This window comes from Pristis pectinata, chromosome 21 (genome assembly GCF_009764475.1).
Source record: "Pristis pectinata isolate sPriPec2 chromosome 21, sPriPec2.1.pri, whole genome shotgun sequence".
NCBI classification, from domain to species: domain Eukaryota; kingdom Metazoa; phylum Chordata; class Chondrichthyes; order Rhinopristiformes; family Pristidae; genus Pristis; species Pristis pectinata.
The window spans coordinates 35,225,850-35,244,447 of NC_067425.1; the positions used below are offsets into that span (position 1 = coordinate 35,225,850).

An 18,598-nucleotide genomic window follows, 5' to 3' on the forward strand; every position below is an offset into this window, starting at 1 on the left:
TGTGCCTTATGGGGAAAGATTTCCCACTATATACCCTGTCTAAGCTCCTCATAATTTTGTATATTTCTATCAGATCCCTCTTCAGCTTCTGCCGCTCCAGGGAAAACAATCCCAGCCTATCAAGTCTCTCCTCCTAACTGAAACGCTCCATCCCAGGCAACATCCTGGTAAATCTCCTCTACACTCTCGCCAGTATTTACTTTTATGAGTGTTGCAGCAGTTAAAGTACATTAGAATGATTTGGAATTAAGGTATACGTACTGTTCAGCAATTGACTACTTTTCCTACAATACTACCACGTTTATTACTATTTCTTAAAAGCAGTGGATTAGCAGCATGTGGCCCATTATAGGACAAGGTAACTGTTTGACTCTGACTGTCCTGCATCTCTCTCTGCTACTATGGAAATTTCAGACCAGGGAGTCCAGTGAGTGGTGCAAGAAGATGGCAAGGAAACAAGTTCATAACACAGGGCAATTATACCCTATGCCCCATAAACAGTGAGAAATGCTGAAATAAGGTGGCAGAATAATAGTGCTTTGAGAAAATGAAGCTGATTGTCTTCTTTTTAAAGCCATCAACATGTTGAGCCTTATAACGAAGTCACACAGGTTTCATCACTTCCATTTGCATTCCTCCTCAGGAAGTCCCTTGGGAATCAAGAATGACTTGCTTCCACTCCCGTTCTGTGGGTTCTGAGGAGACTGAGGCCAAAGCCGAACTGCTGACTCTATGGCAGCTCTGGCAGGAAGTGGATGGGTAATATGGGAGGTTCTGAACTTCTGCCCTTTTTGCTGGGCTGCTTTGTGCAGCCAACAAAGAGAGCCCGGAGTGCTTTCCTTGTCTCTCCTTTTTCATTTTGAGCAGTCACGGACCAGGGATTCCCATGAGTCGATAAGGCTGTCAGTTTCCTCAAGGAGGCTTTGAAAACATCCTTGAATTGTTTTCTCTATGCTCCAGGTAATCTTGTGCCATGACAGAGGGACTGCTTCAGGGCAATGTGTTTGAAATGTGGTGTGTCCCACCACTGGAGCCAGCTGGGTGTACTTGGGGTCTTGATGTTGCGGATGTGGCCAGGGGAACTATGTCAGTTTGCCTGTACTTTCAGGGCTTTGGGATACTTACTGTAGTCATGTCTCTGAGGGCAGTGATTATTAGTCTTGACTTGCACACACACTTTTCCTTACATGGCCAAAGTCTCTGCTGGTGTAGTAGAAGCAATGGTGAATTTCATCATTGATCTCTGCAATGTGGGAAGTGATCCATATTTACCAGGGTGTTTATTGTCAGGTGGGGAAGTGTTGTGTTTTGTGGCAGGGAGCTTTGCTTGCTGATGTTGAGTGCAAGATCCATGATCTTGCATGCTTCAGTAAACTAGTCAACAATGGCTTGGAGCTCTTCTTCCAGGTGTGGACATACTCAGGTGTTATCCTGGTCCTGCAGTTTGATGACTTAAGGTTGGGGTGTTCTTGGTTCTGGAGTGGAGATTTGAGTTGAACAGGTTACCATTTGTCCTGTAGATTAGCTCCACTCCAGAGGGAAGCTTGTTGAAGGGTTGTAGCATGGCTGAGGGTTGGAGCAATGTCAGCCTGCAATGGGATTGTGGGTGTGGTGAATCAGTCGGGTTACAAATTGGCTTGAATGCTGTCGTTTAGCAGATGTAGAATGGAGACAAATTTCTGAGAACATCCAAATTTGATCAGAGTTCCTTTCCAGGGTTTGCATCCTTTCTGACCCTGACATTAAGTCACTTTGGAGCATCAGTTTGATTCCTAGGATGTGAGCTGTTTTTTTTTAATCCAAGACCACAGGATTTCTGCTCAGAAAGCTATGGTCTGTGTCCCAGAGGTGGACCAACTGATCCTCCTGGGCAGCCTCAATGCCAGGAATTGGAAAGGTGTGATAGGGAAAGCTAACTCCAATGGATTTGTCCTGACAAATTGGAACACAACCTCATCACAACAAACACCCAGTCTCATCAGAGACAGGTACAAGAAGTCGTAGGAGTGTTCCAGTCATTGCTCTGGCACCTGTCGCAGTCTGAGCGAGAGACCACAAGAACATCCACGTCACCTGTACCATGGACGGTGCCAATGACTGTTGGACTTGCCACTTATTTCCATTAGACTGGCAACAACTGCCACAAGAAAATCAGAGTCACTCAGGCCCAGCAAAGGTAACGTTACTCAGTCAGCGCCTCAGTTCAATGACAACCCCCCCAACCAACAGGGAGCCACAGAGTGGCCACAGCATCTGGGCTGTCCTGAAGACCACCACCATTAACACCTGTGAAGAGACTCCTGCCTTCTCTACCAGAAAACTTTGGTTTGGCTTGATGAGACCAATCTGCAAATCCAAGAGCTAAATAACAACCAAAGAAGCAACTCTGTAGGCTCCTGGAGGCCGGAGTCTAACAATCTCCTGACCTGAAGAACAAATGGTGGGTGGAAAGAGTGCAGGTGAAATAGCAACTTGCTGATAACCACAGGGTGTGGATTCCTCCAAGGTAAAGTCTAAGAGCTCATGCTGCTGTGAGCTAAGAAAGGATGGGAGCTAATTGGGAACAGAGAGGCAGTCAGTACTCCCTGGAAGAAACACCTTGAATTCCTCAAACACAGCCCTGTGCTTGTTACAACACAAAATGCAGGAGGAACTCAGCAGGTTAGGCAGCACACACGGAGGGAAATAAACAGTCGACGCTTCCCGATGAAGGGTCTCAACCCAAAACGTCAACTGTTTACTTCCCTCCATAGATGCTGCCTGACCTGCTGAGTTCCTCCAGCATTTCGTGGGTGTTGTTCTAGATTCCAGCATCTGCAGAATCTCTTGTCTCCTGTGCTTGTTGTGAGTGTTCTAGACTCCATTCTACAATGCACTCCAGACCAACATTCAGTTGAAAAGGCAAGATGTCAACTCAAAAAGCAGCGAGGATTCGGGAGCAGAAGGCATCTGTGATCACATTCTAAAACTTGGTGGAAAAAGAACATTGGTCACAAATCCACAGCCTCGTTGTCCACGTTTGGGAAGAGAGTGGTATTTCAGGAGACCTCAGAAGCTGTAGTCATGACCATCTTCTAGAAAGAAGACATGCAATTGCAGTAACTGTATGTGGTCTCTCTGCTCCCTTCAACACGGAAAGTCGTAGCAAGGATCCTCTTGACAGTGGTTGAAAAGCTGTTCTATGAATTGCGATGTGGATTCAATACAGTGGATGGAATTTTCACTGTGGCATCCATAAGAAAAATGCAGAGAGCAACATCAACCACTGTATTTGTCCTTTCTCAACCTTACAAAAACCTTCAGCTCACTTCCACTGCATTGTACTAGTGCCCACTGCCATGTCAACCTAACCCATGAACTTGAGAGATCTGTTCACCCATTAGGAGTATCTTGTACCAGCTGAGGCAATGGTTCCAGTAGGAATGACTGGATGGTCACCAGGAGTGGGAACAGTGACTGATGTTCCCAGGCAAGGAGTGCATGGTCCATGATTTTTGCTACACCCTGACAGGTCTATAAGGCCCCAATTTTATCTCAAGGCCGATGCAACTGAACTTGTATATATAAAAAAAATCCTTCTGTTGTGTAGGAATGCTTGAAGATATTACTCCTGAAAGGCCTGTCTCCATTTTTGAGTGTACGACTTTAGTTCTAAACTCTTGGAAAGTGATCTTCTCCAGTTACTCTATCGGTTCCCCTTAATGGTTTGAAACAATTGGGTCAAATTTGAATTCCAGAGAATGCAAAATCCTAATCTGAGTAATTCCAGTCTTCGAACTCCAGATTCTACAATATGTAATTCCTTGAGTAAAATCAAAGCACTGCAGACACTGGAAATCTGGAATAAAAACAGAAAATGTTGGAAATACTTAAGTCTGAAATTGAAAGGAACAGATCAGATCGATGACTTTTACAAATTCTGATGAAAGTTTCCAGCCTCCATTGCCCTTAAATTTTAAAGCAACCTAAGGTGTGACTTCACCACAGCTTTGTATAGCTGCAGCATAACTTCTATCCTTGTAGCTCTCCTTTGGCTATAAAGGCCATCACTTTGTTAACCTCTTTTGCCTATTTCCTATATATCTATCATATTCTAAAGATCAGTGATGTGGTTCCCAAAGTTTAAGGCTTCAGCAGGTTGAAGCTGTTCACTATTTACAAAGTACCCTGATCTAATCCTCAAGTTTAGAATAGAAACCATTTATTTGTTATTACTATATTAAAACTCATTTGCTACAGTTGTGTTCATTCATGATCTTCTGATTTTATACTTCTATTTTATTATAATTAACACATAATCAGTATAGCAAAACTTGCACCTCTTCATCATTGACTGGAAGCTTTTAATTTCTCTATGCCCTTGTCCAATAGCATTAATTCTTTACTGAAAAACACAAATAATTTTGATTTTAGTTATAATTTTTGTGTGTGTAAAAAAAAACACTATTTTTCTTGCCAAAAATGGTGTCACCATCGCAGTTATTTTTCCACAGTATCAGAGAATCACAGCTGGTGACGACTTGGCCCATCAAACCAAATGCAGGCAAATGGGACTAGCCTATATGGGCAACTTGGTCGGCATGGATGAGTTGAGCCGAAGGGCCTTTTTCTGTGCTGTATGACTCTGTGAATCTATGAGCCATCGTGGTGCCAGCTCTTAGAGTTGTCCAGTTCATCGAAATCCCACGTCATTCCCTATAGGTCACAAACCTCTTCCCTTTTAAATACTCGAATCCCCTTTTGTAAGTTATAAAATTGAATCACAGTTTTAGAATTGATTTGAAGTTCCATGTAATCATTTCCTCTTGTTTCTTCTGATTCGTTTGCTAAATATCTTAAATCTGTGTCCTCTGCCAGTGGAAGCAGTTTCATCTTATTATGTGAAAACCCTTCATAATTTTGCACTTACCAGTTTTCTACTTCATCTGCTTTAAGAAGAATGCCTCAATTTCTTATGCCTCTCAACCTAACTGAAGTCTTTCATTAGTGCTTTCATTTCAGTAATTCTCCTCTGCACCCTCCAAAGCTTTGATGTGCCTCCCAAGGTGTGGTGTCCAAAGCTGTGCACAAAGTGAACTCGGGTCCAACCAATGATTTTGGACTTGTTTTCCAAGGGCTTGAGCTAATTATCTAAGGACATCATTTCAAATCCCACCACGGCAACTTCTTTGAGATTGCTTTTTGTTTCATCACTAAAAATCTTCCCATCCAAGACTTCCTAATTGCAAATTCATTGAAAAATCGAACCAAATATGTGCAGGTGAACAAATGATGAAATAACGTCCAAGTTGTATGATAATATTCTGATATTATTTAAGTGCCAGTAGATGTATTTAAATGAATGGTTCTACTTATAACCATTGGTAATAATCATGAAATTACCTGACTTTATTAAAAATCCCTCTGATTCATTAATGTCTTTCTAGAGAAAGAAATTTGGTGTTTGATTAAGGTTAGCCTGTACGTGACAGGATCTGGAAGAATGTGTTTGACACTTAACTGTGCTCTGACTTGCCTCAGAAAACACTTAGTTGTATCGAAACCACTGAGCACTATGGGAATGCCTTCACCAGTGGGACTGCAGCAAAGGGTGCCTCTCCATCACCATCTCAAGGGCAATTTGGATTGAGCAATAAATGCTGGCTTTGCTGGTTCTAGTTGCAACCTGTGAATGAATCCTTCACTGTGCACAGTTTTGGTCCCCTTATTTAAAAATAGATATTCTGACATTGGAGGCAATCCAAAAATGAAGAATGTGGAGTGATCTTAGTGAAACGTACATGATCCCGAGGGAGCACGACAGGGTAGATGACAAGATATTTCCGCTAGTGGGAGAATCTTGAGCGAGCAAACATTGTTGACACTGAGCTGTGTAGGGACTTCTTTCTGCGGGAGTAGTGAATCTCCGGAATTCTCTACCCTGCAGTGAGGAAGTGGGGGCAGTGTACTTAAAAGACGAAATAGGCACATTCTTGAAAGATCAGGGAATTGAGGCCAAGGCGAACTGGCACAGATGAGGAGATGAGGCCTGCGGCAGATCAGCCATGGTCCCATTGAATGGTCCCAGAGCAGGCGCACTCCTGCTCTGTTCAGAAATCTCCTAATTAACTTGGTCATTGGATGAAACTAAGGACACTTGTTAAAATAAACATTTGGGTATTGGGGAAAATTTGACTGTGGCTTATTTTGTTGCTAAACTATAAACCGTTAGTTGCTGAGGCACTCGTAATGTAAATTCTTTAAGAGTTAAATGTGAAGAGATGGTGAGTGGTGATTGTATGACTTCAGCTTGTATTGTTAATTATACATGCACAGTGAATTTAACCGTCTTCTATCTTTTTTACACAGTCCAAGCCTTTGCGTTGCGAGAAGGCAGTAGAAGAGAGCAATCCTGTCTCGCAGAAGCTCATAACCAATACAGAAAGCGACCTACAACTCAGCTTCGCTAAACAGCGACGCACTAAAAGCTCCATGCTGCTGCACAAAGAGCTGGACACACGCAGCAAGAGGGCAGTGCGCGACTACCTGTACAAGGTCAACGAAGCCATCTCCATTCTGTATGCCAGGCACGTGCTCGCTTCTCTGTTAGCCAACTGGCCAAGTGGAGTGGCGATCACAGAGGAAGTGCTGGGGCTCAGCTGTCCGTCTCACATGGCCTACATCCTTGATCTGCTAATGCAGCTGGAGGAGAAGCCGCTGTGGGAAAAGGTTGGTGATGAATGTTCAGGCTTGTGAACTTTTCAAAACAATATCTAGTAAAGCAGGCCTAACTACCCAAAGTTTCACATTCTTGCACTTGTCCCTTCAGGAGCTATAAAATAATGAAGGGTTCACAGTCAATAGGGAGGCTAAGTGCTCTGTCCTTGTTATTCATGAGGGATGGGGTGTGGACTTCCTACAAATGACATTGTGGTCATTGAATGCAGCGAAGATTCACCAAACTGGGTTCACAGATGGTTATATGAGGGAGGATCCAACAGGTCATGCCAGAATTCTTTAGAGTTTAGAAGGTTAAAACTTTCAAACTTCTCTCTGGACTGGGCAGCATGGGTGTGAGGAGGATATTTCCCCTGACTGAGGAGTCCAGAACTGGCAGTCAGTCTCGGAATAACATTTAAGACTCAGATGAGGAGAAAGCTCATCATTTGGAGGGTGGTGAACCTTTGGAATTCTCCACCCAGAGAACTACACAAACTCGGTCATTGAGTTCATTCAAAGCAGATGTGGACAGGTTTCTTGATGTTAAGGGAATGGAGGGATATGGGAATACTACAGGCGAGTGGAAGATCAGCCGTGATCAGGACGAATGGCGGACAGGCTTGGAGGGGCCAAGCGTTGACCGAAGATGTTGTAATGTTTCCTTTTTCTTTCTTTCTCATTTTTGTCTTCCATTTCTGCCTTTTTCTATTTCTTTCTTGCCCTCCCTTTTACTTCACTTCATCCTATCGTCTGTATCCTCGTTACTGAGTTTCCCTTCCTCCCCTCTTATCCTCTTCCCGTCTCTGTCTGTCCTTCTCCTGCAACCCTGAGATGATCAAACATCCTGGTGGAGAAGACTTTTGTGACTGGGTTCTCTTCTACTTCAATTGTTTGAGCACATACAAAATGTTTGTGAGAAGAATAACCTGGGAAAACTGAACAATATTTTTTGAACCCCTTCCTATGGGGCCTGACCTACTTGCTGCACTGAAATCACTGGCCATCTGCCATGCGGTCTGTACCAGTGTTGTTTTAATGCATTTAACTGTCCAAACTGTGTAAATAATTTTAGTAATTCTTGAAACAACATTTTTTTTACTGCTCCCTCAGTTACTCACAAGCCCTGATAACAATGTCTGCTTTGACAGGATGACGGCCCGTCTCCCACCACTAAGGTGTGGCTGAGCGTAGCACAGTGTAGGGGCTGGCTCAGCACAGGCAGCCGGCTGCACTCACACAACGGCTTTGAAAAGAGGTCAGGCCCCCAGACTCATTACCCTGCCAAAGCTGTCACTGTGAACATGGCCACTGAATGCTTGTGAATGCCATGGACAGCAATGAACATTAACTCTAGAGAGCAGTAAAAAAAAAAGATGAATAATTAGTGTATTTGTTTCTTTTTAACATTTAAGGCAGTTAAAATCATTGACACTAACTTGCGTTAAATAAGCTGTAGTTAATTTTCTCCCAGGAGCCAGCCTCCCTTTCATTCTGGTGGGGCCGACAGTGTTTGTGCCAGGATGAAGCCAGCACAGGCTCAACAGGCAGAGCTCCTTCCTTGAGGGGTGGGAAACCCCTGAAAATTCATGCTGATCTGTTGGGCCCCATGAGGAGCCCACAAGGACCCTGGCAGCAGGGCAATAAGTGCCAGGCTGGATGCCAGGGAAGCGAGGCTCTCTCTAGGCATTACTGCTGGGTGGAGTGGGAAGTTCTGGACCGTTATCGTGTGCTTATTGTTTTCTTTCCTCCGCTGTTTTGGTCAGATTCTACAGAGAGTGCTGCTCGGTTGCAGTGAGAACATCCTGGGATCTTTAGCGGTGACTGCCTGTCAGTTTATGGAGGAGCCAGGAATGGATGTCCAGATCAGAGAGTCCAAGCACCCCTATGACAATAATACAACTATTGAGGTATTGCAGGAGCTTTTACATGTACTGTGATACTACTTGAATCTCTTATCAGGCCTACCGTAGTTGAACACGTTTTAGTGTGAACTGTGATATGAAACCTGTTTCAGAGCAAGGCCACTGCTTCTTTACGAGTTAGTATGCAACAAGGCACATCCATTCCAGGTCCTTGGGATGTCCTGAGATACCTGGCGACCTGTGAATTAGTTTGAAGTGTTGTCACTGTTCTGGTGTCAGAAACACTGCTGTCAATTGTGCCCCGGTGATTTTGTACAAACTGCAATGACCAAATGCCTAATTAAACAGTTTTAATGATGGTCAAGGATAAATACTGAGCCAGGTTATTGGGAGTACTCAACTGCTTTTACTAAAATTATAGTATGACGTCTGCCACAACCACTTTTGTCTGCTAGTATCACATTCGGAAAATAGCAGCTCTGAAAGTGCAACGTTTCAATGCTGCACAGAGCGCCAGGGTAAGTTATATACTCAAGTATCTGTGGTGGGACTTCAAGCAACAACCTTCTAATTCAGGTGGGTGAGCTGGTCCCTGAGCTCAGACTAACATCACAAGCCAAAGAAACTATAAATGGGAACAGTGTAGATGAGTACTTGATGGTCAATATAGACACAGCGGGCCAAATGGCCTGTTTCTGAGCTATATGGCTTTAGGACTCTGTTAAAGTGAATTATTATAAACAAATTAAGGGTCTTGCTGAATGTTTAGTGGATCCCATCTCTAATCAAGAAGACAAACAGGCTGCCTTGCATTCTAAGCCATCTTAGCTATAACCATAAGCAGAAAAAAATTGCAAAGAAAAATAAGAATTTATCGAGTTCTGCATACAAAAACAATGTCACAGACATTATGGAGCACCCAGCCTGTTGGAAGAAGAGAAAGCTAGCAAATTAAAGCTGGGGTTTGTTTTTTGGAAGCTTCTGTCACCAGCATGAGGAGAAAGAATGTGCCAAAGTGCAGAACAAAACAACTTGATCAGCGTGAAACAGGATCTGAGGAACAAAATTAAGATTGTACTGCAGAACATTGGTTTTGAATAAAATCAAATGGATTGCGTGTCAAGAAGAAATAAATCATTTGTAAGGCCACAGCACAGAGGATTAGTTAAAAATTCAACGTGCTGTATCCAAGTGAATGCATAGTTCATTCCAGTATGGTGCAAGTATGGTTTTGATCAAAAAGTCATTTATTGAGATATGGTTGCAGTGACTAAGGTTAGGAACTAAATATTCAAGGGTATTTGCCTTTTTTAAAAAAAGATATGAAGGTAAAAAAAAGCAATGGCTAACATTTATAAATCAGTAGATTGTTTCTGACAAATCTACAATCCTTTTTAGATATAAAAACCCACAGGAAAAGTGGTCCAAAGGTGACTAATGAGGTTAAAGATAACATTAGATCAAAGGAAGCTCATAATGTTGTCAAAAAGACCAGGCAGCCCAAGGATTGGGAATTCTTGATTCAGCATTGATAATAGAAGGAAAAGTAGAATATGAGAGTAATCTAGAAAGAAATACAAAAACAGACTGTAAAAGTTTCTATAGATAAAAAGATTAGCAAAAGTCAATGGGGGTCCCTTACTGATTGAGACTGCAAAATTATATTGGGTAGTAAGGAAATAGCAGAGAAACTAAACACAACTTTTCTGTTTGTCTTTATGGAAGAAGCTGCCAAAACCAACAGGTTTAGAGTGAATGAGAACTGAAAAACATTAGGATAGATAAGTCCCTAGAGCCGGACGGGGTCTATCCCAGGTTAATGCGGAATATACCCGTTACTATGGGAAATGAGGGAAAAGATTGCTGGGGTGTTGACGATGATCTTTGCATCCTCCCTGGCCACAGGAGTGGTACCAGAGGATTGGAGGAAGGCAAATGTTGTTCCGTTGTTCAAGAAAGGTAATAGGGATAATCCTGGGAATTATAGAGCCGTGAGTCTTGCGTCAGCGGTGGGCAAGCTATTGAAGAGGATTCTTAGGGACAGAGTTTATGAGCACTTGGAGAAGCATAGTCTTATTAGGGATATTCAGCATGGCTTTGTTAGGGGCAGGTCATGCCTCATGAGCCTAACTGAGTTTTTTTGAGGAGGTGATGAGACAAATTCATAAAGGTAGAGCAGTGGATGTGGTGTATATGGATTTTAGTAAGGTGTTTGACAAAGTTCTCCATGGTAGGCTCATCCAGAAAGTCATGAGGCATGGGATCCATGGAGACTTGGCTGTGTGGATTTGGAATTGACTTGCCCACAGAAGGCAGAGGGCGGTAGTAGATGGAGTGTATTCTGCCTGGAGATCAGTGACTAGTCGTGTTCCACAGGGATCTGTTCTGGGACCCCTGCTCTTTGTGATTTTTATAAATAACTTGGATGAGAAAGTAGAAAGGTGGGTTGGTAAGTTTGCAGATGACAAAGGTTGGTGGTGTTGTGGATAGTGTAGAAGGTTGTTGTAGGTTATTATGGTATATAGACAGGATGCAGAGTTGGGCAGAGAAGTGGCAGATGGAGTTCAATCTGGAAAAGTGTGAAGTGATGCACTTTGGAAGATCAAACTTGAAGGCAGAGTACAAGGTTAATGACAGGACTCTTAGCAGTGTGGAGGAACAGAGGGATCTTGGGGTCCAAGTCCATAGATCCCTCAAGGTTGCCGCACAAGTTGATCGGGTGGTTAAGTGTATGGTGTGCTGGCCTTCATTAATCGGGAGATTGAGTTCAAGAGCCATGAGGTAATGTTGCAGCTCTATACAACTCTGGTTAGACCACACTTGGAGTATTGTGTTCAGTTCTGGTCGCCTCATTATAGGGAGGATGTGGAAGCTTTAGAGAGGGTGCAGAGGAGATTTACCAGGATGCTGCCTGGATTAGAGAACATGTCTTATGGGGAAAGGTTGAGTGAGTTTAGGGCTTTACTCTTTGGAGCAACACAGGATTAGAGGTGTACGAGATTATGAGAAGTATAGAGAGAGTGGACAGCAGCACCTTTTTCCAGGGCAACAATGGCCAATACTGAAGGACATCCATTTAACATGAGTGGAGGAAAGTTTAGGGGAGATGTCAGAGGTAGGTTTTTTTTTTACAGAGTGTTGGGTGCCTGGAACACACTGCCGGGGGTGGTGGTAGAGGTTGATACAATAGGGATATTTAAGAGACTCTTAGGCACATGGATGTAAGAAAAATGGAGGGTTATGGGCTGTGTAGGAGGGAAGGGTTAGCTTGATCATGGAGTAGGTTCACATAGGTTGGCACAACATCATGGGCTGAAGGACCCATACTGTGCTGTACTGTTCTACATTCTAATGAGGAGCTGGAGGAAGTTGGCGCTTGGAAAAATTAATAGGACTGAAAGCAGATAAAAGCCTAATGACCTGCATCCTAGGGTTTCAGAGGTGACTATAGGAATTGCAGATGCACTGGTTCTCATCATCCAAGTTTCATAGATTCTTTAATGATTCCTGGGTAGCTAATGTAATCCCACTGTATATGATAGGAGAGAGAGAGAGATACAAGGTCAGCCACAGTCTTCCTGAATGGTAGAGTAGGCATGACGAGTCTCCAAAGGACCTACTCCTACTTCGTGAGCTTTGATGGAGTCCTGATATTAAAAGATGAGAAAGACCATTGAAAGGCTCTTAGCTCAGACATTCAGCATATACAGTCAGTTTGGACAAACCTAAGAAAGAATGGGCATCAGAACACCCGACCAGGAGTGGCTTATGGCCCCCTTTCCACCCTACCCCCTTTTATAAGCATAAGGTTGGAGAGAAAATTCCGAGGAACTTGTGATAAGTATAATACAGAGACTGTGGGGCCAAGAACATTTGACCAAAACAACATGGAGGATGAGTAGGTGGAATGTATTCAAGAGTATTATCTAGAAGAATATATCAAGGCACTGATGAGGGTGGAAGATGGAGTAGGGTTTGGGACTAGAATTAGTTCAAACTCTTTAATGTAATGAGGAAAGGTTAATTTGTAATCTCACAGTAAAGAATCCTCTGGGGATGTGAATATGGGAGAATTTCTAATTTAAGAGTGATGCAGTTAAATGCAAAACTATGATCTTTCAGCATTCCCTCATTAAATGATGTTTGAGAAATGTTCTAAAGGATATAACTAATAAGGTAGACAGATGTTTGATTTTTCAAAACATTTTGGGTAAGATGATGGCTGGTGCAATTTGGGGTAATATATTTGTAGGGACGAAGGAATGGTGGGAAACTGAGAACAAAAGTACTGGATTATTTTTGGAATGACAACTAGCAGAGTGTCACAATAGCCTCTGCCATTTACAGTCTACATACATCATTGGGTGAGGGATCTGAATGTAATATATCCGTTTGTTACAAAGTTAAGTAGGAAATCAAGAACACAAGAAAATAAGAGTAGGAGGAGGCAACCTGGCCCATCAAACCTTCCCCACCATTCAATATAATCATGGCTGATCAACCCCAGGCCTCAACTCCTCTTCTGTGCCAGCTCTCCATTGCCCTCAATTCCCCAATCTTTCAAAAATGTATCTCCCTCTACTTCAATTACTTATAATGAGCCAGTCCCCACAACTCTCTGGGTTAGCGAATCCCACCATCCTCTGCAAGCAGGGATTTCTATGTACAGGCGATCCCCACATTATGGGAGGGTTGAGTTTCAGAAAACTGTCCACATTGCGATTTTCCATAACGTGAAGCCACATCATCTGTGCACGTGTCGAGAAATGTGAGTTGAGGAATAAAAACATTGACACATGAATTCTTGTTCCGTATCTCAGATTTGTGAAATTCCTAAACTTGGATTTCTGTTACCCGAACTGCTGTAACGCAGGGGTCACTTGTACCTCGGATTTAAATAACCAACCCCTTATCTTGAAACTGACCCTTCATTTAAGACTCTCAGCATCCACCCTGTCGTGTTCCCTTAGGATCTCATGTTTTCAATAAGTTCAGACCTCATTCTTCTGAACTCCAAAGAATACAGACCCAACCTGTTTAGCTTCTCTTAATAGGACAGCCCTCTCATCTCAAGAATTAGATTGGTGAATCCCTTTTGGGCTGTCTCCAGTGCTGCTATATCCCTCCTTGGGTAGGGGGACCAAAACTGTATGCTGTTAGAAATGTACAGCTGTGTGGAAAATGCAAAGGGGTTTGTTGACTGGTTAAGCAATTGGGCAAGAAGGCAGCAGATATAATTTAACCTGAGGGTGTATGAAACGATCTGCTTTGGTAAATTCTTAGGAAGAATGGAAAAGTAGAATATTTTTATAGTGAGGTACTCGTCTTCAGAGGGATTTAGGTGTCCTGGTACATGAATCACAACGTTACCATGCAGCTATAGTAGCCATTGTGGCAAATTGAATCAATAGGGAGGAAAACGATCATTGTGCTCAGACTATAGCTATTATCACATTAATGGACAAATTTAGAAATGGAAAGGATTAGCAGAACATAATTGGCCATGTGAACTGATCCATAGTGTAATGAGGAATAAAACAATAGGCACCCCAACCAGCAATTAATTGTTTCGAGCAGTATTCATAAAACATGCAATCCAAAGTTTCTGGGCAAACACATTACATTTTACTTAACTATAAACTTAAAATGATGTGTAAACCATTGCAAACTGCTTTTCATATTTCTGTACCAAACCTTCTGTGGTAATTGTAACAAAGCACCCAATAATTGCTCTTTTTTTAAACTCCAGGACAAAGTTCATATCCCTGGTGCCATTTACCTGTCTGTGAAATTTGATCCTCATTGTGTGTCTGAGGATGGCTGTGATGAGTTACTGATGTCCAGCAGTAGTGACTACAAACAAGATCGGCATACATTCAGCGGATCGTCACATAAGTGGATTGACTTTGACATTCCAGGTAGAATTTTCATACTGTCCGTCAGTCACTATTTGAAGTCTGTATGCCCTCATCGGGTGCAAAACATTGTACTAGTTTGTGACTCAATATGTCAGCTGGTATATAGATATTTCTGATGGACTGACCAGTGTTTCTTGATTATTATTGCAATCTTAGAAATGAAAATAGATGAGGGAGATTCAGTGGATGTTGTATGCCTCGACTTTCAGAACGCATTTGATAAAGTGCCGCGCAGGAGATTGGTGGGTAAAATTAGGGCTCATGGAATTGGGGGGCGGGTATTAACATGGATAGAAAACTGGTTGGCGGATAGGAAACAAAGGGTAGGGGTGAATGGATGTTTCTCAGAATGGCAGGCCGTGACTAGTGGGGTGCCACAGGGCTCGGTGCTGGGAGCGCAGCTGTTTACGATCTATGTTGATGATTTAGATGAAGGCATTGTGAATAACATTAGCAAGTTTGCTGATGATACAAAGTTGGGTGGCAGTGCGACATGTGTAGAGGAAGTTAGGAGAATTCAAGGTGATTTGGATAGGTTGGGTAAGTGGGCAGATACTTGGCAGATGAAGTTTAATGTGGATAAGTGTGAGGTTATCTACTTTGGGAGCAGGAACAGGAAGGCGGATTATTACCTGAATGGTGTGGAGTTAGGTGAGGGGGAAATTCAAAGGGATCTAGGAGTCCTTGTTCATCAGTCACTGAAAGTGAATGAGCAAGTGCAGCAGGCAGTGATGAAGGCTAATGGAATGTTGGCCTGTATTACAAGGGGAATTGAGTACAAAAGCAAAGAGATTCTTTTGCATTTGTACAGGGCCCTGGTGAGACCACTCCTGGAGTATTGTGTACAGTTTTGGTCTCCAGGGTTAAGGAAGGATATCCTGGCTATAGAGGGCGTGCAGCGTAGGTTTACGAGGTTAATTCCGGGGATGTCGGGACTGTCTTATGCTGAGAGGTTGGAGAGACAGGGATTGTACACGCTGGAATTGAGAAGATTGAGAGGGGATCTGATTGAAACATACAGGATTATTAAGGGATTGGACAAGATAGAGACAGGAAATATGTTCCAGATGTTGGGGAAGTCCAGGACCGGGGGCATGATTTAAGAATAAGGGCCAGGCCATTTAGGACAGAGGTGAAGAAAAACAACTTCTCCCAGAGGGTTGTGAATTTGTGGAATGCACTGCCTCAGAGGGCAGTGGAGGCCAATTCTCTGGGCACTTTCAAGAAGGAGCTAGATAGGTTTCTTATAGATAGGGGAATCAAGGGATATGGCGACAAGGCAGGAACAGGATATTGATTGTTGAGGATCAGCCATGATCTCAAAATGGTGGTGCAGACTCGAAGGGCCGAATGGTCTACTTCTGCTCCTATTGTCTATTATTGCATTCTGACCCAATAAAGATATTTCATACAGTCATCAACTTTGGACAAGGTAATTTTGCAGACAATGATTATTTTTTATATAATTGTCTTGTAATACTACTTGGATTAATATTTTTAGAGCTTACTGTTTTTTTAAATCATTCTGCAAATTAAGAAAACGCTGTCATCTCTTACTTGCAACATCCATGTATTAATCCTGACAGAGGTGTAAAATCTCATTGACACTTGCAATTTGTAGAGCTGTATCTCTGTGGTATCAGAGCAGGCAGAGAGAATCTTTGTGATTTGTCCAAAGGTTGCCACAGCAGTTAGTACAGACTTGCACTTACAGTACTCCCTCAGAATAATTTAGTGTTTGGAGTTTTGGGAAACTAGAAGAACCACCTGAATTTACACATTTTAAATCTCTAAACAGCTCCAGACCTAAATGGCAGAGGTATAGAATGAGTTAAATTGCCTATTGAGAGATCAGCTGACAATCCATCAGTAAACGAATATCAAAGAAACTGCAGATGCTGGAAATCTGAAATAAAAAAGATAAAATGCTGGAAACACTCAGCAGGTCGGGGCGCATCAGTGGAAAGAGAAATAGTTACTGTTTCTGGTCTGGGACCCTTCATCAGAACTGGGAAAGAGAAGAAAAGTTAATTCGAGGAGACAGAGAAGGTGGGGGAGGGATGGGTAGAACAAGGGCTATATCTCTGTAGGGTGAGGCCAGATGACAATTAAGTGGCAGTTAAAATGAGACTAAGTTTCTTTGTCTGTGTAATGTGTACCTAATGGGACTCTGGAGCATACTGAGCAGACCAGACAAAAGGAAGAAAAATTGAGCCAATACAATGGCAGACAGAAGTGGACAGACAAAGAGTGAGTTACCTAAAATTGGGGCATTTGATATCGAGTCCTACAACATGCCCAAAACTGAGGTGTTGTACAAGTATAGTAGTGCAGGAGGCCACAGACAGAAAGGTCAGGTGGAAGTGGGATGGTGAATTTAAAGTGACAGGCAAAGGGAAGCTCAGGGCCACGTCTGCAGGTACTCCACAAAGTGATCACCCAGTCTGCATTGAGCCTCACCATTGTAGAGGAGGCCAAATTGTGAACACCACGTGCCATACACTAGACTGGAAGAAGGGCAAGTGAATCGCTGCTTCACCTGGGAAGGCTGTTTGGATCCCTGGAAGATGGGAAGGGAGGAGGTGAAAGGATATGTATGGCATCTCTGGTGATCGCACGGAATCTTCCAAAAGGGAGGGAGTGGTAGTCTGGCCAGAAGAGCAGACCAGGGAGTTGCAAAGGAACGATCAATTTGAAATGCTGGAAGGGGAGGGGAAGGGAATATGTGTCTGCTGGTGGAATTTTGTTGGTGCTGGCAGAAATTGTGAAGGGTAATCTATTGAATGCAGAGGCTGCTGGGATGAGAGATGAAGACCAAGGGAATTCTGTCCTTGTTATGTCCAGGAGAAGGGGTGAGAGCAGAGGAATGGGAAATACATGAGAAGGACTGAAGGATATATGTTGGAATTCTAGCTGGAAGATCAGAGCTTTAATTCCGAGCTGGTGTTACTGCACTATTTTCCTCTGGCAGAATGTGGGTTGTCGGACTAGATCATTTGACTAAAGGCTGTCCTGGGAATGGGTAAACCCACCCTAAACAAGTCGTGTGTACTTCTCCAGTCAACTGTGCCTGTATTAAGGTTGTTCATATAGATGTCTTTGTACTGTTCCAACCTGCCCTCTCCACTCTAAATGAGAGTAAGAGCAGGGCAGAGGAACTTACTTCAGAAGAGGCAGCAGAGGAAGGGTAATAATATCATTTTCCATGTGAAAGAGAAGGAGGCCATTTGCCTCATGAATTCTATGCCAGCTCTTAGCATTCCCATCAGTCCCATTTCCGCCTCCCCAACCCTATTTCCCTTTAATCTATTCTCATTCACAAACCCATTAACACCTACACTAGAGGCAATTTACAGAAGTCAATCAACTCACAAACAGGTCGTTGAGATGTGGAAGAAAACCAGATCACCCGGAATAACCTATGTAAACAGGGAGAACATGCAAACTCCACCCTGGCGGTCAAGATTGAACCCAGGTCACTGGAGCAGTGCGTCAGCTATCCCACTGAGCCATGATAAATGGCAGCATAAATCACTAAACCTATAGTGGTGTTTTATGTAACTGCCATTACCAATTCTGGGTCAGTTATGTCAGACACTGCCACTTATAATGGCCTGTTGTCCTGCATATCAAAATAAACAACTTCAGCACCCACCTACGACTCTTCACTAAATAACACTGCTAACAAATTATCATCGCTTCCTCCAACTCTTCCTGCTGTCAGCCAGCATTTGAGCTGTTTTGTAGAACTCCCGTAATATCTTCTAGACTATTTCAGAATGCAAAAACTGTCAGCCGTGTTGGTGTGGATTCAGATAAACCAGATCACAACTGCCTTGGTGGGAATTGTTAACCCAGACCATTGGTCTGCAGGTCCAGTGATATAATTGAATTGTAGTTACCATTTTCTCCTACTAATGCAAAAAAAAACACAGCTATCTTTGGAACCTAGATTCTTTTGATAAAAATACCTCTTAAGTTAGCTCCCAGCTAGATTGTACCTACAAGAAAGAAAGGGATGGTTCATTTGGGCAGCAGGTTGTGATGCTACCTCACAGTTCCAATGGACCCAGGTTCAATCCTGACCTCCGTCTTTGCACGGTTTGCATTTTCTTTCTG

The 18,598-nt window shown here is 43.0% G+C and overlaps 1 protein-coding gene across 1 annotated transcript in view; it reads left to right on the top strand.

Annotated features, from left to right (window-relative positions):
• zzef1 (zinc finger, ZZ-type with EF hand domain 1) overlaps positions 1-18,598 on the top strand; it is a 188,817-nt gene that overhangs the window by 124,222 nt on the left and 45,997 nt on the right. Inside the window, 3 exon segments of the mRNA XM_052035349.1 lie at positions 6,349-6,708; positions 8,463-8,606; positions 14,311-14,479. Coding sequence (XP_051891309.1) covers positions 6,349-6,708; positions 8,463-8,606; positions 14,311-14,479 — 673 coding nt within the window.